The sequence below is a fragment of the Abrus precatorius genome, unplaced genomic scaffold, assembly GCF_003935025.1.
Source record: "Abrus precatorius isolate BTA unplaced genomic scaffold, Abrus_2018 Scaffold4, whole genome shotgun sequence".
Classification (NCBI taxonomy): domain Eukaryota; kingdom Viridiplantae; phylum Streptophyta; class Magnoliopsida; order Fabales; family Fabaceae; genus Abrus; species Abrus precatorius.
In genome coordinates this window covers 20769982-20791444 of record NW_020874384.1, presented here as the reverse complement: position 1 = coordinate 20791444, position 21463 = coordinate 20769982, and the positions used below count along the sequence as shown (strand labels likewise).

General features: G+C 34.3%; 4 protein-coding genes across 10 annotated transcripts; 2 read left to right on the top strand and 2 right to left on the bottom strand.

The window, feature by feature from the left end:
• Nucleotides 1–1410: 1410 nt before the first annotated feature.
• On the top strand, nucleotides 1411–4473 carry LOC113864644 (probable protein phosphatase 2C 27). The gene is made up of 4 exons (XM_027498604.1): nucleotides 1411–2321; nucleotides 2595–2789; nucleotides 3200–3405; nucleotides 3665–4473. The coding sequence occupies exons 1-4, from the start codon at nucleotides 2127–2129 to the stop codon at nucleotides 4215–4217; spliced, it is 1149 nt and encodes a 382-aa protein (XP_027354405.1). The 5' UTR covers nucleotides 1411–2126; the 3' UTR covers nucleotides 4218–4473.
• Nucleotides 4474–5110: 637 nt separating this feature from the next.
• On the bottom strand, nucleotides 5111–9174 carry LOC113865526 (protein seele). Of its 3 annotated transcripts, none has more exons than XM_027500136.1 (9): nucleotides 8981–9169; nucleotides 8779–8805; nucleotides 8599–8678; nucleotides 8097–8166; nucleotides 7792–7843; nucleotides 6934–6985; nucleotides 6759–6783; nucleotides 6576–6667; nucleotides 5111–5631 (listed from the first exon to the last, which is right to left on the bottom strand). In XM_027500136.1, the coding sequence occupies exons 1-9, from the start codon at nucleotides 9098–9100 to the stop codon at nucleotides 5580–5582; spliced, it is 570 nt and encodes a 189-aa protein (XP_027355937.1). In that variant the 5' UTR covers nucleotides 9101–9169; the 3' UTR covers nucleotides 5111–5579. The 3 variants fall into 3 exon arrangements, with proteins under 3 accessions (XP_027355937.1, XP_027355938.1, XP_027355936.1); XM_027500137.1 differs by having other exon boundaries at nucleotides 5248–5631; nucleotides 7792–7839; nucleotides 8090–8166; nucleotides 8981–9174; XM_027500135.1 differs by having other exon boundaries at nucleotides 5248–5628; nucleotides 8981–9174.
• A 2133-nt stretch (nucleotides 9175–11307) lies between these two features.
• LOC113864923 (F-box/kelch-repeat protein At5g42350-like) lies at nucleotides 11308–14157 on the top strand. 3 transcript variants are annotated; one of them, XM_027499162.1, is made up of 3 exons: nucleotides 11372–11485; nucleotides 11751–11779; nucleotides 12012–14053. In XM_027499162.1, exon 3 carries the CDS (start codon nucleotides 12098–12100, stop codon nucleotides 13835–13837), a length of 1740 nt encoding a protein of 579 aa, XP_027354963.1. In that variant the 5' UTR covers nucleotides 11372–11485; nucleotides 11751–11779; nucleotides 12012–12097; the 3' UTR covers nucleotides 13838–14053. The 3 variants fall into 3 exon arrangements, with proteins under 3 accessions (XP_027354962.1, XP_027354963.1, XP_027354964.1); XM_027499163.1 differs by lacking the exon at nucleotides 11372–11485 and adding an exon at nucleotides 11591–11642; XM_027499161.1 differs by lacking the exon at nucleotides 11751–11779 and having other exon boundaries at nucleotides 11308–11485; nucleotides 12012–14157.
• Nucleotides 14158–15371: 1214 nt separating this feature from the next.
• LOC113864405 (U-box domain-containing protein 44) lies at nucleotides 15372–20247 on the bottom strand. Of its 3 annotated transcripts, none has more exons than XM_027498062.1 (4): nucleotides 19974–20247; nucleotides 18959–19520; nucleotides 18547–18856; nucleotides 15372–17320 (listed from the first exon to the last, which is right to left on the bottom strand). In XM_027498062.1, exons 2-4 carry the CDS (start codon nucleotides 19511–19513, stop codon nucleotides 15744–15746), a joined length of 2442 nt encoding a protein of 813 aa, XP_027353863.1. In that variant the 5' UTR covers nucleotides 19514–19520; nucleotides 19974–20247; the 3' UTR covers nucleotides 15372–15743. The 3 variants fall into 3 exon arrangements, with proteins under 3 accessions (XP_027353863.1, XP_027353865.1, XP_027353862.1); XM_027498064.1 differs by having other exon boundaries at nucleotides 18547–18846; nucleotides 18949–19520; nucleotides 19979–20247; XM_027498061.1 differs by having other exon boundaries at nucleotides 15580–17320; nucleotides 19979–20247.
• Nucleotides 20248–21463: the final 1216 nt, after the last annotated feature.

Below are 21463 nucleotides of genomic sequence, written 5' to 3'. Positions count from 1 at the left end.
AAAATCAATATTTTAAAACTTTTAAAAATCAAACCCAATAAATAAAATCCCCAAAACTTGTCTAACGGTAGAGAAAAGCAAACCATTTTGACTTTTGTGGACTACCCGTTTCCATTACTGTGCTGAAAAACTGAACTTTTGCTCTATCATGATTTTGCATTGTTTCAATTTCAATTTTTGGTAAGTGCATCCAAATTCAAATGACTCATCTATGGCTTTAACCTTTCTTTATATCCAAATGGATGGAAAATAAACATGTAATCAACCAATTAACTAAATCGTGCGATTGCTCAGGACCATGGAGATTTATGAGATTGCTTTGAAGCATTACAAGGGTGAAATTAATCTCTGATTTTGCCACCTTAATTTTCTCTTTCATTGTAAAGCTGGGCTCCTTTTCTTTTATAAACAATTGGTGCTTAAATTATAAATGATTCCTTAAAGTTGGGCTAATACATTATATAAGCAACCGTTCCTTATTTGTAAACCATTAAAATTGCTCTAACATAGAATATTCTCTTATCCCCTGAATCCTATCCTCAATTCTCATTGCTTCTAAGCAAAAAAGAAAAAGAAAAAAGGTACATAACATATCCATATAATGTATTCTTAAACTAGCCAAAACGAACAAACACACACAATCATGTTTCAATTCACGCAAGCTATGTAATGCTAGATAGGAAAGAAAATTATGGAAATGTAGGGGTTACCTTTTAAAAGGAGAAAAAAAAAAAAGTTAAGTAAGCCCCCCTTTGGTTAACATTCAATAGATACATGCATCAGTATTGTATAGTTTTATCTGACAAATGTCATTTTAAGAAAAAAAATATTTTTAATTATTTAGAATGATTTTTATTTGCTTATATTGACATATCTTTTTCTAAAAGTATATTTTGATAGTTTAATTTTCATAAATTTAATTTTTTTAACGAATAATATCATATTAAACCCATTAAATAATGTAATAATGTAACATTGAATATTTACCTTTTACACAGAAAACATTTTAAAACAATCGGTTTTGTCTTTTCACATGCCACATGTTAATTTGAGTATACATGATAGATAATAGCTGCCTAAATCCAATATTCAGATCTTGATATATCAACCCATTCTAATGGACATAAGGATAATCGAAAAAGCAAAGCACATCACTCCAGCGATAGTGCTTTATCTTAGCGTATTCTGAGAAGCACCCAATCATTTCTGAACGCGTGTACTTCGAGAATCCGAGGCTTTTCCCTTGCCTTTACCACGTTTAAGAGGACAAACGAAGTCCTCACCGTCCATTTTCTGTAACAAACATCCAACGGCTACGACGCAAAGCCGCTACATGCCATCCAGTATACCCAATACGAACACTCCACGTGTCGGTGTACCCCATCGAAAATGGAAACGATAACCGCCACACGCAGGATATTACCTGGAATCGCCGGTGGCAAAGTTTCATAGATTGTTTTAGGTTTTCCTTCCCTTCATCGTCATCATCATCATCATCATCATCGTCTTCAATACAAGGCATTATCGTTTTCGTGTAACATTGCTCGTTGGACAATAACACTGTTCCTTATTTCCCACGAGATTAGTTGTTTTAAGGTTAGGTGGCTCACTCCTTTGGTTTTCTTCGCTTGTGGACGTGGATGCTTCCTTCAACCGCAATTTTCTACTCTTTCGGTGCCTATACGTTCAATTTCCATTTCTATGTGAAATTTTAGGATCATTTATTGCTTTGTCACCTACTCCTTATAGTCTATGCTCTCTTCCTTTACCCGATCCTAATTATCGAACTTCCATTTTCCTATAATTACTACTCAATACTGTTCTCTACGACTTTCTCTTTTGCAACATAATTATAATTCAATTAGAATTAGAATTTTGGATTTGATCCAATCATTTCTTCCAACTTCTATAATCAGTAGCAGCAATTAGTAACCGTGCCATCGTTGAACTTGAAATTCACGTGTTGTATATATCCTTTGGGATTCCAACTTACATTTCCTGGATTCTAGAATTCGGCAGAAGGAGTGTCCAGTTGGTGATTGACTTCACTCTGAAACTCACCCGTAATTGTGCACAAGCTTGTCTTGTAGTAATTATTGGTTTATGTGTATGGTTTTGGAGCGACTATGCCTCTGGGAATGGATTTTTCTCCGCCATTTACGATGTTAGAAGAGAAAGACAGCGCATTTGTGGTGGAAGATGAGAAATCAGAAGATTTGAATGATCTAAAACCAGTGAGAAAGGGAAAGCCTCCGCGGCACGTTTCGAGTTTGAGACACAGTATTAGCACCACCGGGTTGATGCTGGCTGAAGCAGAGTTGGTTGTTTTATTATTCTTTTATCTCCGTATTTTGGTTTATAAGCTTCTCAATGTTACTGCTATCTTTTGTCGATGGCTACGTGTATTGCTTGTGGTCTATCTTTATAATTCGTCTTGCAAAATTAAGAACTTAAATGCTGTGAAGAATTGATATCTTTTCTAACTGCTTCTGAACATCATTTCCCTTTTAACAATAATGCTTTTACTTCCCTTTGAAATAGTATTTGGAAAGCGTAGATTGTCTAATTTGTTTGTTTTTATCTTCTGTTTTTAGAGTTTGGATTTGGGGGTTGCTGGGAGCAAGTCGTCGTCTGAAGAAAAGACAGAGCTTCTACCCATGTTTCGGTCAGGAAGTTGTGCTGAAAGAGGACCTAAACAATATATGGAAGACGAACACATATGTATAGATAATCTTATTCAGCATATAGGTCCTGCTTCAAATATTCCTTTGCCTGGAGCTTTTTACGGGGTTTGTCTATTTTTTTTTTCACCTTACTTTTTACTTAACATATTGCTACGATGATAAAGCCTAATTTTTCCATTATAAATGCATGGCTTGCAAGTTACATGGAGACATTTGCTCTTTCCCCCCCTTGGATTATGTTTTATTAGAAAGTTGTGTTCTTTAACCACTGTTTTGAATCCATCCTTCCTTGACTCCTATAATATATTAGTATTCATGAGATGAATTCTGGCTGATGTTTGATTTCTGTTGAAATTTGACATTGCTGAAAATTAGGAGTTATAGACTGTGGATTTTATTCCCCTAAGAGCTACTGTTTTATTCCGTTGATTTTGTTGCTCATACACTGTGATTCTAACTCTATTTTCTGTTGCATGTTAAGTTCAACAATCCATTAACTTCTACTCATTGTTCAGGTGTTTGATGGCCATGGAGGTACAGACGCAGCTTTGTTTATAAGAAATAACATCCTTAGATTCATAGTGGAGGACTCCCAGTTTCCAACTTGCATAAGGAAGGCAATTACAAGTGCGTTTCTGAAAGCTGATTATGCATTTGCAGATTCTAGTTCGCTTGATATCTCCTCTGGAACCACTGCTTTAACTGCTATTGTATTTGGAAGGTAGTGAACTTCCATTATGATTACATTAATTTCCATGATTCAGCATCGGCTTCACTAATTTAGAGGCATTTACTTATCGAAGAAACTGGGGAAGTGTATTTTATTTTCCCTTTGGAGATGGGAAGGTAAAAGTTGGGGAAACAAACATATGAGTGGTGAACATGCATTTTATTGTCCCATGTGGAGACTGCAAATTCATCCAGTTGCATGTTTTCTTTTTAGCTATCTTTCTCAAGTTTTGAAACTTCATGATTGACAGGAGCATGATAGTTGCCAATGCTGGTGATTGTCGAGCTGTACTTGGGAGGCGAGGTAGAGCAATTGAGATGTCAAAAGACCAAAAACCGAATTGCGATTCGGAAAAGCTAAGGATAGAGAAACTTGGGGGAGTGGTGTATGATGGATACTTGAATGGGCAGTTATCTGTTTCCCGTGCCTTGGGAGACTGGCACATGAAGGGTCCAAAGGGTTCTGCCTGCCCTTTGAGTGCAGAACCAGAGCTGCAGGAAATCAACCTCACTGAGGATGATGAGTTCTTGATTATGGGCTGCGATGGCCTGTGGGATGTCATGAGTAACCAATGTGCTGTGACCATGGCAAGAAAAGAATTGATGATACATAATGATCCTCAAAGGTGTTCAAGAGAGCTTGTTAGAGAGGCTCTTAAGCGTAATTCGTGTGATAATTTAACAGTTATAGTGGTGTGTTTCTCCTCAGATCCTCCTCCTAGGATAGAGATGCCTTCTTCTCGAGTCAGGAGGAGTATATCAGCAGAAGGCCTCAATTTACTTAAGGGTGTATTGGACTGTTAGTGTTAGCTGGTGATGATTGTTCAGGTTTAGAATGGATGGATATTGTTGTGTGTATAAAATATGTTTCTTCGCCCTTCCGTGCCTCCCCCATTTCTTTCAAGCTTATTTTATTTGTTCACTTTTCTAACGTTCCCCTAGAACTTTGTTGTACATGGTAGATCATTAGTTTCTTCTTCTAGTTAAATAGATTGTATACAACATTCACGATTCCTTTCCTCTCAAGAATGGTATAATACAACGGAGAAAAGCGTTATGGTTAGACGACGCCGAAGTTTGTCGCTTTTTTTAATCTTAGCACAAACGGTAAAGATATATGTCTTCTTTTTCTTACATTCATTTTTTATTATCATTTTTTTTCTTCTTTTTCTATCATACCATTAATCATATTTTAAAATTTTTTTTCCTGTCTTTCTCTTCCTTCCATCTTCTTCATGCTCAAAAAGGGGTGTCTAAGTATAATTTTCCTGACAACAATAATTCTTAAAAACAGTTTTTATCACATTTATCACACACACATTCATTACTTCCACTCCCTTCTATTTCTTTTAATCTCCAGGTGTTGACCCCAATAAAACATTTTCCTTTTCCTAAATGCAACGATATGGGATCGTTAAAAGCTTCCGCAAGTAAGCATCATTTGCTTTTGCACGCAGATTTCTTTCAGGTCAGGTTTCCATGAAATTTGTACAATTTGGAGTTTAGTTCATATTTTAACATTAGGATTTCAGGAATTATTTAAAAAAAAGAAATTCGAAGTTTATTCTTGAATGTTTTTAATATCATTTTAGGAGAACACCAGACTAACCCAAAATAACTTCCGAATGTCACAAATGATCCGGAAATTTGCAGATTAATAGTTTAATAGTTGCCTTTTGATCTCGGATATGGATGACATTTTCAAAATATAGCCGAGCAAATATAATAAATTTATAGTCTACGTCAAAGTTATAGGCTGGTGGTAACATTTAACATATAAATGATAAAGCCCTCCCAAAAACTCTCAAAAAGACATTATAAAAAGGGTTGAATAATTGTAGGCTGAGCGTAAAAATACTGGTCGTAAATTTCTCAGGCACTTCTGTAATGTTTTATAACAGTTTGAAGAATATTGGCTATGTATCTATTGTTTTAACTGTAGACGCAATCTCTCTCTCTCTGAGGTACTAAGTATTTTTTTTAAAAATATTGGAATGCAGGGCACACCCCTTAAGTTAAAATCAGCACTCAATGAGAATCCGATCCACCACATTGCTAAAAGAGTCTTCTTTTGTAATGAGAAAAAAGGTCATTCCAACACCAGTTTTGGGATGCATTCTGTCAAATTTTAAGGTGATATTTCCAGCCACCCCAATATCCATGGTTCTAGAGCTCTCCATTATCTCCATCATCATCGACCTCGGCCTCATGTGATACACTGCATGAATATAGATTTTTCCAGTCATCTCTATATTAGCATCATTTTAGGAACATTTCTTTTCAATTGTTAAATAAAAGATGAGGTTTTGAAATATTACAATATCTTTTGACTGAAATTGAGTCAAATTACAAGAATCTCGCTTGTTTTTAATTTCAATTTTAATTTAACCCTTAAGGCAGGTCGTTGTAGAAACATCTTTACGGAGTATTTGTAACATTTCGAATCCTTGGGGAAGGCGTATGTATTTACGATGTCAACTGTCAAATGGATTTAAGAAATTTCTCCAGAGAGCAGCAGAAGCTTTGCAAAGCAAGTGCGAAACTATCCTACCTGGGTCAAAAGGTCATTTATGACGCATTCAAACCCATTCCTATAAGCCCCATTGCTAGGAAGATAAGCCAGAAGGAAGGCTACCTCAGTAATGCTAAAAGCAATTGAGGATGTTCATGGTCAATAAATAATGGTTATAATCTTTAGAACATACAACCTGGTTGGATACCCAAATACCCATTCTAGACCATCAATTCAACAAATGTATCCCAGCTTATCAAGTGGAACACCAAGATAAATTCCAACTATTACCTCTAGTCTTATATAAACAGGACCCCTAGAACTACTTCCCAACAATTATGGAATTTAGTTGGTGGTACTGGTATTAAATTTCATCAACCATGCACATTATTTTTCCAAAATTATTCTTAATCTCTTTCTACCTAATCAATTAATGTGAAGAGGTAATCATGGCCAGTCATTTTCCCTTGCTCTCATATGGAAGAGAAAGTCCAAGAAATGACCTCGTCACATTTAATTAAGGGATTCTTTTGTAAAGGAAAAATTGATCCGAGTAAAAAATTTGGAGGGAGTATTAGAAAGAGGGTTAAAGAAAACTTCCCAACAGGTTTTTACAAAAGGACCAGAGGTAGTATTATGTTTGAGGTTACCTTGTTTGACTGCAATGTTTGCTCAAATCTTGACAAAGAACTTTGCTCACATCTCCCATTTTAACAGATCCTTTCTTGATCAATTCAGCCAACTGCAAGACCCATCATTAGGAAAAAATTGCCATATAATGCAGATGAACATATATACATTAACTGCAGAGTAATAAGAACAAGAAAATTCACCTCATCCTCTGTTTCTTCAAGTAATCTGGTCATAGCGCAGAGATGGTTAGTGCAAAATGCAGTACTCAAGTTTTAATAATCACATGTTGCAAAAGATAAAAGAAAGGCTTTGATGCCATAAGTATCCCTATCAAGAAATATAATGAGTAAAAACATAGAACTAGTTGCCTCTTACCTTCCACAATAAGAAGATATATCTTTTGAATATGCCCGACCTTCCTGCTTATCTGTCAAGAGAAGAATAGAATATTTTGTTCACAAAACTAAGATGAGCATTAAAGAAGCATCCAAAATTTTTATTTGCTAAAGCATTAAAAAAGGAAGCAGACAATTAAAATACTAAACATAGGAATAAGCATGACAATCCAACAAACTGAAATAATTCATAGAATCACAGGTTAGTTTGGTATAGTAAGATGTCAACCATACTCATCAAGGAATACAAGCTATATGGTGAGATATGGACGCAAAAGTGAGCAAATGATAAATTACCATGCAAACATCTCACAAATGTGATTCCCAGATACTTGATTAATCCAATTAAATTTTCCAGTTTTTTGAGACAAGCAATTGAAATGATAAATATAGTATATATATATATATATATATATATATATATTCTTATCCTGTATATGTGAATTTCTGGAATAAGTACAATCCAACAACCCTTTTCATTCTGACATAACAATCAAAGTAATGGTTAATCTCTTATCATTTTTAATTGTTCAGCATATCATTGCCACATATTCTAGAACAGACAGGCATAGCATTAAAATATTGCATCTGTGTTTTCTTAACTATGGTCCTCAGTTGTTTGATAATGGTTAATCTCTTATCATTTTTAATTGTTCAGCATATCATTGCCACATATTCTAGAACAGACAGGCATAGCATTAAAATATTGCATTTGTGTTTTCTTAATTATGGTCATCAGTTGTTTGATATATGGGCAGGGGGCAGGTCAACAAACAAAAGGAGAAACCGCATGAAGTCAAGCACGCTAAATCAATGCTAGATGCAATAGAGCACGTACTTGTTGTGAGGCTATCCCAGTTATCCACTTTGAACCATTCATGTGTATCTATCTGCAAAAATAGATGGAAACAGAGCGCCATGACACCCATTCTGGAATATCCAAATATGTAGCAGAATCAAAGGGGCAAAGATGTGGTAGTAGATAAAGAAGTACATCATGCATTTATTAACTAAATTTCCATAAGAAATGTAAACATGAACACGACAGGTAGCCACAGATTTAGAAATTGGAACAGTGAAGAATAACAAATGCACGGTGAGTTGATAAGACAAGGAACCAATGTAAAATATGTAACCAATCACCTTGAGTGTATAATCTTGCATCTTTTCGCAAAGATCATCAAGAAGTTCAACTACTCTTAGCTCGCTAACTCTGTATATTGCATAAAACAGTTTCACAGTTATGTAGTCATTAGATATTAGTAACTAAGTAGAACAAATATATTATTTATCTTCGAGAGATCAACATACGGAGATGCAATTATAACTGTTTGAAGAAATCAGATGACGAAATGTTTCAGTGTCAGATGTCAGATTGAATTCTGAAAATGAGAAAGTAGAGGATTCAGTTCTCAACTCACCTACCACACTACTCATTTCTACCATTCCCTAGCCTATGTTTGGATATAATGGAGGAATGGAATAAAATGAAATAACTGTTTCATTGTCTGAATAATTTTATGATGAAACAGAGAAATAATATTAGTTCCATTCAATCTAATCCATTTCATCCTTTTCCATCAATCCAAGCATACATTCCTAATTAAGAGAGGCGTTGGAGTAGAAGGCATGGGTACATATATACCTGTAATCGATCAGCTTTCCTTCACGCTGTCCCTTGGAATCCAAACGATGGCGCATATCCAGATGATTCCGAGGCCTCTCCTGAGGAAATGCAATGTCTCAATTAAGTGCAAGGATTCAATTATATTACCTAAAAATGGATCGTAAATAAAGTATTGTCGAATTGCAATAAACACGTTACACTGGAAAGCCCAATCTCTAGCTCCTCCTGCAAGGGTTAAAAATTGTCAGACTCAGACCTAATACCAAATAGTTTACTGTAGTATATGAAATCGACGAGATGATGATACATGGTTCGATAACATCATATGAAATAAATACTATATAACAAAGATTAAATGGATCTAAGAATAAAACGAAGAAAATGAATGAGGTTCGGATACCGCTACAGCTTTGCAGGCGGCACATTTGTCATCAACGGCATCAGACGGCGGTAACATTCCGACGAGGAGGAAGAGAGACAGATACAGCATTGACATTGACAATGACACTGACATCTTCATCTTCTCTCGCTCTTCCTCTCCCTCTACCTGCTTCGCTAGTTAGTAAATAGTAATTACTTCTGCTCCATCCCTCCAAAATTAATAAAAGAAAACGTTAAATTGAGGATGAGAGCCAACGGTAAATGTATTTATTGTATGAGCATGTAAAAATATAATAAATATTTTTTTTTATAAAATGGTTAGATTTAATTTTAAGGCCTGGGACTTACAAAATCGTTCTGAATAATAATCATAAGGTTGAGTATAATTGTATGTAATTCAGTAAAAAAAAAAAAGAATTATATTAATAATATATATATATATATATGTATATATAATAAATGAGAATCTAAATAAGTAACAAATAAAGTGTTTTAATAACACATGCTTATAATTTATTTAATAATTTATATGATGAATAGTTTTTTTTCGATGTATCAACAACGACATGTAATAAAAATTTATAAGTTGTATTTCTTCGTTCTTATTTGAGACTTTTTATTTATCTTTAGTTATTTGATATTTTAGAATATCAAAACAACATTTATTACCTTTTTTCAACAATGTACAAAGTTATTAAGGATGACTTTTGTCAACTATCTGATAAAATATTATTGTATTAGTCTTTATATATCTACTGCAACAAAATACATATTTTTAATAAAATTATTTTCTTAAAATATGTGTATTAATATTAACTAACATACTAATATACGGCAAAACGAGTAGTTTTTATTAAAAAAATCACACCACATCACTAAATTCAATGCATTAAAAATAATAAATTTCTAATTTTTAATAAAAATATATTATTTATCAACTTATCAATACATTTAAAAAAAATAAAGAAAATATACAATTTAAATTTTTTTAAAAGAATATTTTGACCCACAATCCTTATTCTTCTAAAATACTGACCTTCTCTAGTTCTATCTATAAAAAACAATGATTGCTATTTTTACTCATCCAAAATATAAAAATAAAGATATATTTTTCAATATATTAATTAATAACTTTTTATATACTTTTATTTATTATAAAATTAATGTTAAAAAGGCATTCATTTATTATTTATATAAATCGATAAATTTTTTTATTTAAAGTATGGATTACTAATTTTACTATTTTAAAAATATATTATAAATTTATGACACATAATTACTTTGTATCAGTCTCAATAAATTAGTTATTTATTTAAAAAAAAAAACACTATTCTAACATTCTTTTAACATACATCCAAAAATACACTTTCAGAAATAAAAAATAATATTTTTTACTAAGAATAGGAATATTTATTATTTTAAAATAAAAAATTCAATAAATACTTTATACAACAACTTAAATCATTTGCCAAAAACGTGTTGAGTACTTGTTAACATGTGTTACTATACATAAATGTGTGTAAAAAGAAAAAACCATTATTCTAATGACAGATGGCTAGTGAAAATAAAAGCTTACTCCGGGAATGCTGAAAACATCAATCTTCCAACATTGAATTGCCTCCTAATTCCGCGTTCATCTTCCGCCACTTGCGGTTGGGTTTTAGCCCAAATTCATCCATTAGAAAGTTTCTTGTCAATGGTGGTCCTGTGCCTGTCACGTTGTATCACTTCACGTGGTCATTCATCCATTAAATAACACATTAGCAATTGTTTTTACGTTTGGCTTTTAGCCTTATGACATTTGCAAACTTCACTGTCATTTAGTTCACTTTTTATCAATAAATTGTTAATTGATATTTACTTCTACACTGTTTTTAAAAAAATTAGGCACTGACACATACCTAAACAAAACGCCAAAAGCAGTTCTACATGCTGCGGTGGAGTTACATGGGATGGTAGCCGTTGAACTTGAAGGATGGGTTCATAAATGACAGAGGGCCAATTCAATGCTAGTTAACAGTTATTATTACATGGCACATTTTTTTGACATACATCATTACATAACATGTTACTAGTAGGCATACGAGGGGGGAAAAGCAAAAAGAAAAAGGAAGTTAAAAAAGATTAGCAGCAATTTTTTTGAATTATAAATATTTTTATTAGAGATAATTGTATCTAAATAAAAATTCATGAAAAGTTGATACAATTAGCAGCAGTCGTAGCAGTACAAAAATATTATTATAAAAAGAAAGAAATAAGGAAAAAGAAAGAAGAGGGTGAGGAAGAGTCGCTTTTTAATCAGTGGTGCAGTCGCTTTACTAAATTCCCGTCCCAACCAATGAAACCACAAAATTGTTGTTTACTGCACAAATCTTTTGTTTGTATATTTTATTTTTTTCCAACGGAAGCCATGAAATGAAATGAAAAAGTAAAGTTGTGGTGTATGGAGAGGGTAGGTATAATATGACGATTTCTAATTCAGCAAGAAATTGGGGATTCATTTCTTTCTAAATTGCATTGCAATGTAAGTCTCCTTTTCCTTTTCCTTTTCCTTTTTCCCTTTCCGCCTTTGGAATTCTGTGAGGTTTCCGTTATGCATTAGATTCGTCAAACCACAAAAGTTACATGTCTGTATGAAATCAATGAACTTGCTTCTGCAAAAGATTTGCGCTAGTACCTAGGTATCACTCACCATCATCGCTCACTCACTTTACTACCTCTCTTCTTCTTATTTCATAAATATCGTATAAAATCGGCAATTTTCATCGTACATGTCTGTTTCCCTTCAGGATCTGGATTCATTGGTTGATTTTGTGAGGTAAAAACCTTTTTCTATTTTTTTTAGGATCACTTCCGTTTCCCCTTTTGTTTCTCAGTAACGTAGATGGACTTTTGCAACGAGTTTTTAATGATGAAATTATGTGGGTTATATGTGGAATGTTAACTAAAACGTTAATTCTGTAGGGCGTGGCAACGAGTGTTTATGTTTCTATTTTTTGACAATGCTCGAATCTAATTTCTTGTGATTTCTATCTTTGGATGAATCGTAGAAGGCGAGCTTGTGTGCCACTCTTAATGCAAATTGCGAGATAGCGATGGCTCTTGTGTATTATTTTGTGAAAAATTAGGGAGCATAATGTTTTCTGAAAGATTGGGGGCAGATGAAACTCGTTGTCAGGATTTACAGAGTTTGAGTGTGTCGAAGCGACTTGTGAGGAGTGTTAGCCAGAAGTTGAGGAAGAAGAATAACAGAAGTGCAGGGGAAGAAGATGATGTTGTAAATGGAGTTTCTTTAAGTTGCCTAAATCTGTACAGCAGAGGTGGGGGATGCAAGGTAGGTGCTGACACTAGTGATGAATTTGGTGATTCAAGTAGTAGGAGGAGATCTAGCGCTAGCGACGACGGAAAGGGATATAAACCGATTTGTGGTCCCGAAGAAACTGCTGTGGATTGCTTCTCGTATGGGGTGAAGGACAGGTTTTGGAGGAGACACAACAGAAAGAATTCTGAACTTGAAGAATTGACAACAAACAATAGAATGCATATCTTTCTTCCAGATGACATTGTTGAAATGTGTTTGGTTAGGCTCCCATTGACAAGTCTCATGAATGCCCGACTTGTGTGCAAAAAATGGAGATCCTTGACCACCACCCCTAGATTCTTCCAAATGAGAAGGGAGGGCTCGCATCAAAATCCATGGTTGTTTCTTTTTGGTGCTGTTAAAGATGGCTTTTGCTCTGGTGAGATACATGCACTGGATGTGTCTCTGAATCAATGGCACAGGATAGATGCTGATTTTCTCAGAGGAAGGTTCTTGTTCTCCGTTGCTAGTATACAGGATGATATCTTCATTGTTGGAGGATGTTCTAGCTTGACTAACTATGGGAAAGTGGATAGGAGCTCGTTCAAGACACACAAAGGGGTGCTTGTATTTAGTCCCTTGACAAAATCTTGGCGAAAAATGCCATCTATGAAATATGCTAGATCAAATCCTATATTAGGAGTCTCTGAGATCAGTTTGGATTTTCCAACTTGTCAAAGTCATCTAAGCCGGCAGGATAGACGTTTTCCACGATCAAGGATGGGTGGGGTATCAGATGTCTATGAGGATCCTCACAAGCTTTCTATGAGACGTCATTGCAGATCTGCTTTTAATGAGAATGAAGCTTCATCTTTGCCTAGTAGAAAGGCATACAAATTCCTTAGACAAAGAAGTGATCATTCCAGCTCAAAGGGTTGTAAAAGATTTTTGTTGATAGCTGTAGGAGGTCAGGGATCTTGGGATGAGCCTCTGGATTCTGGAGAATTATATGATTCTGTGTCAAATAAATGGACTGAAATCCCAAGATTGCCTTTTGATTTTGGGGTTGCTCGATCTGGAATTGTTTGTGGCAGGATGTTTTATGTTTATTCTGAGACAGACAAGCTTGCAGCATATGACATAGAACGGGGTTTCTGGATTGCAGTTCAAGCCACGCCAGTCCCACCTCGTGTTCATGAATACTACCCCAAACTTGTATCTTCTAGTGGCCGCCTTTTCATGCTCTCAGTGTCCTGGTGTGAAGGGGATGGTCAAATTGGGAGAAGAAACAAGGCTGTTAGAAAATTATGGGAGTTGGATCTTATGTATCTTACCTGGACTGAAGCCTCTGTGCACCCTGATGCCCCAATGGACTGGAATGCTGTTTTTGTGGCAGACAAAAACTTGATTTTTGGGGTAGAGATGTTCAAAATATTTGGTCGGGTGTTGGGTTTTTTTACTGTATGTGATGTGTCTGATATGGCAAAGTGGAACCATATTTCATGGAATCATGTTACTCATGAGCTGGATGGTTCTTCATGCTTGACCAAATCTGTGGCAGTGCTACACCTTTGAAATCCTTTGTGCATGTATGCGGAACAACAGAACCTTAAATCTACCTCGATGTCTTTTTTAGATGCAACATGACCGGTAAGTGGGCAAGTCTTATGAACTTCGCTGGTCTCAGTTTCTCTGCTTCTCATGTACCTTTTTATTTAATTCATTTCTCACCAATCATAAAGTTGAATTCCACTCTGACTTTGCACTTATATTGTTCATGCTATCCATTGAGTTTCTGGAATTATGGTTTTGTAAGTTGAATTCTTCTCACCTTCTTTATGCCCATCCCTCTATATATTATTGCTAATTGCGATAATTAACCTCCTTATGAATTTGGTATATGGCTTTATGCAATCCAAGTGTATTAGTTGGCTTCACGCATGAGACATTCCATATCTTAGATTTGAGTGTCTCAATTCTCAAGAAGACATAACAGGGAATTGGCAGAATGTGGAAACGAGTATATAATGTGTGAATTAGGTGGGTGGCCACACCCTTAAATCTAAGTCTGCTAATATATGCCGGAAAAATTGCATGGGATTTTCTTGTGAATCTATGTGGAGGATGGCTTGTCTATTATTATCAGCTTATGGAGGAGGATCAGTTAAGGTTCTTGCCTCTGCCCTTGTATTACTTGTCCTCGATACCAAGAAAATTTCATGACAACACCTCGTATAAGCCGCGTTTTCGCATCAGGCATATGGTTCCACAATATAGCCTGATTTTTGGTTCTAACATGGTTTTTTTCCTTCCCCTTCCCCCTCGATATTCTTTGGAGAGTAAATCACTACTTAAAAGTCCTTGACTTTGTAAGCGCATTTGAGATTTGTCTAAATAAAAATTTATTTTGATCCTTAAATCATTGAGATTGAGACATCAATCACGTTGGTATCTATTGTTAGCATACGTCTAAGCAACCCTTAATAAAAGTATTAACAATGGGTATAGGATTTATTCCCATATCTGCAATTTTAAAAAATTACTCGTTTTTCACTTGTTGAGTAATAAATTTGATATATATTTTTGCAAGTTAGGATTTGTTAACACTATAAGTTAAACTTAAATATTTATATTACTTAATAATTTTTATAGAACATAATATTAATCAATTCAACTATTGATTTGAAGATTCTTATTAAGTAATTAGTTTTATAAAATTTTATACAAATAAAATTAATAAATATTTTATTAAATTTTTTTTAATGAGTAATATATTTTTAAAATATAAAAAAATTAAATTATAAATGGTATATTTACAAATATTTAAATTATATAATATTTTATTATAAATCATAATTTTAAGTTTTTCAAAAATACAAATACATATTCATGTAACTTTATTTGAGGATGAAACAAGAAAACTAGTAAGTTTAGTATGTCTTTAATTTGATTTTAACGTGGAAATGAAATACTAAACAGTATAACAAAGTGATTTTTTTTTTGTTTCATTTGTTAAAAGTTGTTCAATTTTATTTTTTTTGTTGGTTTAGCAGTTTATCGTCCTTCAACAATCCTATATAACATAAAAAAGAAGGATGCATGTGATTTGAATCAGAAATATTCTGTGTTTTTCACACTAAATCAAAAGTAATTACATTCGTGTTTTTCTACTTTACACGTCCCATTATTTTTGACGAACTAAATCTAAAAGGGAAAGAAACTAAACTGATCATAGCTCGAGAAGCTAGGGAATAACATCTGGTGTAAGCATAAAAAAGTGACAGAATCATGAGCAACAAATGAACAACTCGTAAAAGAATGCGTAATTTGTATACAACAATACCCGACTGCAGTTGGATAAATGCATAGCAGACGATAACCATAGATACAATCCAAAACTGGTTGGAATTACAACAGAAAATTACATACAAATTTTTGTGATCATCAACTCGACAGTGAAGCATCTACAACAGGCACAGGCTCATCCCATGTTTGGAAAGATTCCTGAGAAGTTGGGTATCTTATCAACATGCTTGAGGGCACGCTCAGCAATCTGCCTAGTTCGATAGTCACCATGCTGGAAAGCATCCACAAGTGCAGTACTCACATTTTGATCCCCAGAAACTTCAAAGGCTATATCATCTGTTCGCAATAGTCTCTCAACTGCCCAAACTGCCCTCCTCCTCAAATTTTCTGATCGTTTCTCAAGCAACACATCAAGTATAGGCTTCACTCCCTCAGCTTCACACAAAATCATCACTCCTTGCTCAATATCTACTCCATCATCTATTAAAGTAGATAAGGCTGCAAGTGCTGCCTCAACCACATTCACATTTGTGTGGTCCAGTAGGGCTACTAACTTAAGGACTGCTTGCCCTTCATAAAGACAAAATGTTTCTTTTAAAGAACACATCCCCCGGTGGAGCCTACATAATCCAGTTATGATGGGCTGTTTGCTGAAGCATGAAAAGATTGAAGCACATAGACCCAGTGATGGCACCTCAGGTAACTTGGTTAAATTTTTTGATTCTTGCGATAAATTCTCCAAAGCTGTGGCAGAAACCATCTGTACATTATCGAGTCCATTGGACTGAAGCAGGTCAATAAACAGTGCGGCCAGGTTGTGATCTCGGCAGAGTGCAATGGCATCAGGCTCATTGGCTAAGACATATGTAACCCTGGCAACAATCTTCACAAGCCCTTCAAGGAAGGGTGTCACAAAGCGAGTGCCTCTGATCTCTCCCTGCCTGATGGCAATCACCCTAGATATGACCATCACAAAGGCACTTTCATCTAGTAGCTGTCTCGTCAGGCCCAAATCCCTTTCAGGTAGATCAGCTAAAAGGCCAACAGCTGCTGCCTGCTCTTCAGTGATTCCTGTATTTTCTGATATGACTTTAATTAGACTACCAAGCTGTCCAACTGAGCCACGTAGTGCATCAGCTAGCTCCTGACCCATATGTGGAGACAAATTCTGAAGAAGTTTTATGGACGCTACCCGCAACTCTTTCTGTGGTGCCTCGATGAACTGAACTAGACTGATAGTGGCACCAGAGCTTTTGATAGCAGCAACAACACTCAGAACTGTAGTTGGATAACTAGTAAGTCCGACAAGAACTTGGAGAAGTTTTCCCTCTATTGCTGGACCAGTGTTACTTATAAGATGGAGTAGATTACGAACTATATCCTCTGAGACCAGAGTTTGGTGATCAGGACCAAATGGAATGGAATAGAAGTCTTCTCCTGAGTTTACAACACTGGCAAGAATTGTAGCCGAGATCTCTTTTAGCCGTGTGGGAAGCTGATTAGGACCCACCGCAAAAAGGTCATTGACAAGAGGAGAAAGTATTCCAGCCTCTATTAAAATCTTTGCGCTTGGGTCACATGATGATATCTGATTTAGAGCCCTCAGTGCTGCTTCTCGTGACTGCAAATTGCCACTACTCATTATATTGATCAAAGATGAACCCGCAGTTCGAGCAACAAGGACTTTAACTTCATTATTTAAAACCAGTTCACCAAGGTATCCAGCCATGGAGAGTTTGGTTTCTGGTGGACCTGCAAACATTTTAATGAAAAACAACTCAATAACAACATAGGAATATGGAGTTCAACAAGCAAATGACAAAATTTGATCCCATATATTTAGGGTTGTTAATGAAAATAATTAAGAGAAATGTTATTTCTACAACAATTTAGTTCTATTTTTTTCACAAATTAGAGAAAGACAGAGAGAGAAGGGGGTGATGTGATGGAAAGAGATAGAAAGAAATTTTTTGCAGAAATTTGTCATAAAATTTTGGTGGGAGAATAACATATCTCAATAATTAATCAAAACTAAGTGAGACATTCACCTCCACTAAGCGTTATACGTTCTCTAATCTTTCCCTTAAATTATATTTTTCTAATTTTTGGTAATCAAACCTTCTCTAAATGCTTGTATTATTCATATAGTTTCTGATGATTAGGGTGAACAATATTTTCCAGAAAACATTTCTCCATTATTTGAAGGTGGTAAACTGACTTTCACTTCAATACAGGTGGAAGTAGAATATAAGTCGATGCATCACTTTCAATAAAATGTTTTCAATTGAAAATATTTTTCTAAGAAACTATTTTTTCTGCCTGAACATTTTCCAAATCAGCCATAAAAAATGAAAATTAATAAGCACATAAATGATCAATCTTCATTTGGAAGCTTCTTTGGAACACTTTTCACAAAAAACAACACTTGTGATGATCATCCTACAATTTTTTTAATTGTGAATCCTAAGTTGTATTGAATAGAAAGATTCAAAGACACAATGAAGAATAGCTTGAAATATATATCATACGAATGATGTATAATACTCAATATAACAATTTCAAACTAGAAAATGACGATAAGTCTCACCAAACAAAATCACAAGTCACAACAACGTGTGTGGAGCTTCTATTTCAGAAAATTAAAACAAAACAATGTAACAATCAAATATATGTGTAACCTATATTTTAGAAGACTCAAAACATTGCAATGGAACAACCAACCAAATTGTATCATATGATTCAAATTGTTCATTTCATGTGATCCTTGAAATATCCATGCTAGAAATATATTTTTTGTCTTTGACTTCCAAATAATTCCAAAAAATAAGAAACAAAGAAAAGAAAACTCAAGCACACCACTTTTACAATAAAATGTGTAATGTGCTGGTCTAGCAAATCATGCTCTCTGGACACAGAGGTGAGCAGATTAGCCACACAACAAGGGTATGATGCAAGATAGTATAGAGTCGTGATAGTACCATCAAGAAGCTGGGTCAGAAGAGGCTTCAATCTACCATTTTCAGCCATCTGCAGCACATTATTCTCACACTGCTCAAGATTCTCCAATGTTTTATCAGCCTTCTCAACAGTTGAAAGATCTTCTGATTTGCTGCTTGTCATTCCTACTAACATAAGAATGGCTCCGTTGATTGAACCAATCTTCTCACAAAGGGTTGCAGATTTTGAGAGCTCGTAGAGCAGGGAGACAGCCTCCTCTCTTTCTTTAGAAAGCTCGTGCGAAAGGAATTTTACTATCGTACGCACAGTATCCCCTTCAGCTAACAATTCCTTTGGAGCAAAGAGAAGATGTTAACATGATTCACCAAGTACGCTTATGATACCAAAAAACTGTAAAGAAAATGAAATGATAACCAGCAAACCTGTGACAACCTTATTCTCATCGACTTCCTCCACCACAACTCTAAGGGTCTCCAAAGCTCTGCAACGAACCTTACGGCTGCTACTCTTCAGCATGTCAACGATCATTGCTATAAGCCCTGCATTGCGAACAGTGTGCTTATTCGGCCGGTTTCTTTGGCAGATGTGCTGGACATACTTCAAGGCCTGAAGAGTTTCATTTTCTGGACTCCCCATACTCAGCGAGCGGCGAGCCATATCCAGCTGCGCAGCTTCATTCCTGGCAGTCCACTCTTCGATGGTGTTACGCAAAGCCATACTTGGATTCAGTTCTGTGCTTCTTAATTCTTGCAAAGTCAAAGGGCAAACCAGTTTTCGTCCACTCTCCTTACATTCCTTGAACCATTTTTCAATTGCTTCACGTTCAAAAGTCTGTCCATTTTCTAAAGTAACAGGATCGCGCATAACTTGCTTCGTCAGTGGACATACAAAAGCATCATAAAGAGGCTCAATGTGCAACCTCTCAAAATGAAAGCTATCATCAGACTGGCTGCCGGGGTCGTTACTTCCATCCCAGCTTGCCGCCATGATATACCTGTTGCCACAAAGAACACAGGGTTAAGGTAGCGCTGACAAGCTTACAGCAATAGAATCATATAAATTCAATGTGAAGGCATTTATATCATCAACAAAGAGTACCAAGAAAAGCTTCAACAGCTCAAATAGAAACATAAACCAACTGTTTCAGAAGTTAACTACAACAATGAAACTGCAAGAACTCGTCCAACTGTAAATCCAATCAAGTCAAAGCCCAACGAATCATTTATCCAATGCAATGGCAAGCAATAAATTATGAAGACAAATTAAAAAAAAAAAACCCACAGATCTCATATTCCACTAATTTAGAAACAGAGAACAACGGTGTTTAAAGTAATTCAGAGTCGATAAAAAAAAAAAAAAAGCAAACAAAATGAATAAATAGACTTAATTCTAAAAACACATAAAAAAATTTGAAAACAACAATAAGGTAATCAAGAAGAACCGTTACCGTACCTGTGTCGGTGTTCCAAGAAGCAACGGAGGACCTTCAAACCTACTTTTACTATTTAGTTTGAAAATTGAAGAAAAACCCTTAAAGCAGAGTTGATTGCAGAAGGTAGTTGTTGTTGTGTCATAGTAAAGAGTTGGAATTGGAGGAGCAGAAGCGGAAGAGTTGAGGGAGTAACAGAGAAACCCCCAAATGGCAAAGGAAAAATGGGAAAAGCTTCATATAAGAAACAGCTAATAAAAAAAAAAATATATATATATATATATATATTTATAAAAAATGGAAAATGGAGGAAGAGAGAGAAGGTTGACTCGATTTGTAATAGTCATCAGGTCAGACAAAGGGAAAGGGTGAAGGTGGCGCTTTCATCCCACCCAAATACCAGGTTGGATCAATGTATTATGTAATCACTAATTATTATAACTAATCATCATTAATCACTTCCAACTACACCTATTTTTCTAAAAACAATACTAAAACACAAAACAAAAGTTCTTAAAAAAATACTGTATGTTACTATATTTAACCAACTCAAAACTTAACATAGTTGATAGATAATTATTTTTTAAAAGTATCTTGACTTAGATTAATCCATTATTGCACATATCATCATTTTTTTTTCTTAAAGAAATGATTTGTTATTATTAAATTTTAATAAAAGCATATATTAAATAATATAAAAAAGTTAAATTCCTTCCGTAAAATATTTTGATTGGATATCTAGATGTAAATTATTTATTAAAATGAAAATTAACCAGAAATTTAACTCATAATAAAAGGTTATTTGATATATAAATATTATGTCTGATTTATTTTTATGCTTATCAAATAATTTTAAAACAAGTATAAAAAATAGTAAATATATTCAATGCACTTATTCACAAAATTATTATGAGATTAATTATTTTACATTAACATCTAATTAGGGATGACAATGGATAAAGTACTGATGGGTACCCGTAAAATTTACCCACAATTGGTAGAGTATTTACCCACTATACGAATATGAATGTGGGTAAAAACTCACAAATTTTAATAGGAATGGGTGCGGGTATGGGTATCTAAGTATCCACCCTGTCCCATACCCACATATATATATATATATATATATATATATATGCTTGAACTTTATTCTATAATTATGCATTAAATTTTTGTATTATTATATTACTTATGTGAAGTTATATAAGATTAATATAAAAATATATTTAATAATAAAGTAAATCAAAAAATTTATTTTAGTTTATATTTTTAATAGAAAAATTTATTTATTATTTTATATCATTTAATTAGGCTAACACAATTTAATTATTACATAATTAATATGAGATTGACTTTTTTTTAAATATTATTTATATATAACACACATAAAATATTTTTTACACAAATATTTTTGTTAATAAAATCATATTAATGTTTAAATCATAAAGTGAATGATAAATAATAAATATATTATAAATATTTTATAAATTTTACAATCACCTACTATT

Excerpts from the sequence above, each read along its gene's own strand:
- LOC113864405 (XM_027498062.1), bottom strand. The coding sequence starts at position 19,513 with ATGGCGGCAAGCTGGGATGGAAGTAACGACCCCGGCAGCCAGTCTGAT. Across the intron at positions 18,857-18,958 it reads AGGAAGTCGATGAGAATAAG|GAATTGTTAGCTGAAGGGGA; the intron begins GTTGTCACAGGT and ends TTTGCTCCAAAG. Across the intron at positions 17,321-18,546 it reads TCTGACCCAGCTTCTTGATG|GTCCACCAGAAACCAAACTC; the intron begins GTACTATCACGA and ends AAATGTTTGCAG.
- LOC113864923 (XM_027499161.1), top strand. The coding sequence starts at position 12,098 with ATGTTTTCTGAAAGATTGGGGGCAGATGAAACTCGTTGTCAGGATTTA.
- LOC113864644 (XM_027498604.1), top strand. The coding sequence starts at position 2,127 with ATGCCTCTGGGAATGGATTTTTCTCCGCCATTTACGATGTTAGAAGAG. Across the intron at positions 2,790-3,199 it reads TGCCTGGAGCTTTTTACGGG|GTGTTTGATGGCCATGGAGG; the intron begins GTTTGTCTATTT and ends CTCATTGTTCAG. Across the intron at positions 3,406-3,664 it reads ACTGCTATTGTATTTGGAAG|GAGCATGATAGTTGCCAATG; the intron begins GTAGTGAACTTC and ends CATGATTGACAG.
- LOC113865526 (XM_027500137.1), bottom strand. The coding sequence starts at position 9,100 with ATGAAGATGTCAGTGTCATTGTCAATGTCAATGCTGTATCTGTCTCTC. Across the intron at positions 8,167-8,598 it reads GGAAAGCTGATCGATTACAG|AGTTAGCGAGCTAAGAGTAG; the intron begins GTATATATGTAC and ends TGCAATATACAG. Across the intron at positions 6,784-6,933 it reads ATATCTTCTTATTGTGGAAG|ATTACTTGAAGAAACAGAGG; the intron begins GTAAGAGGCAAC and ends CGCTATGACCAG.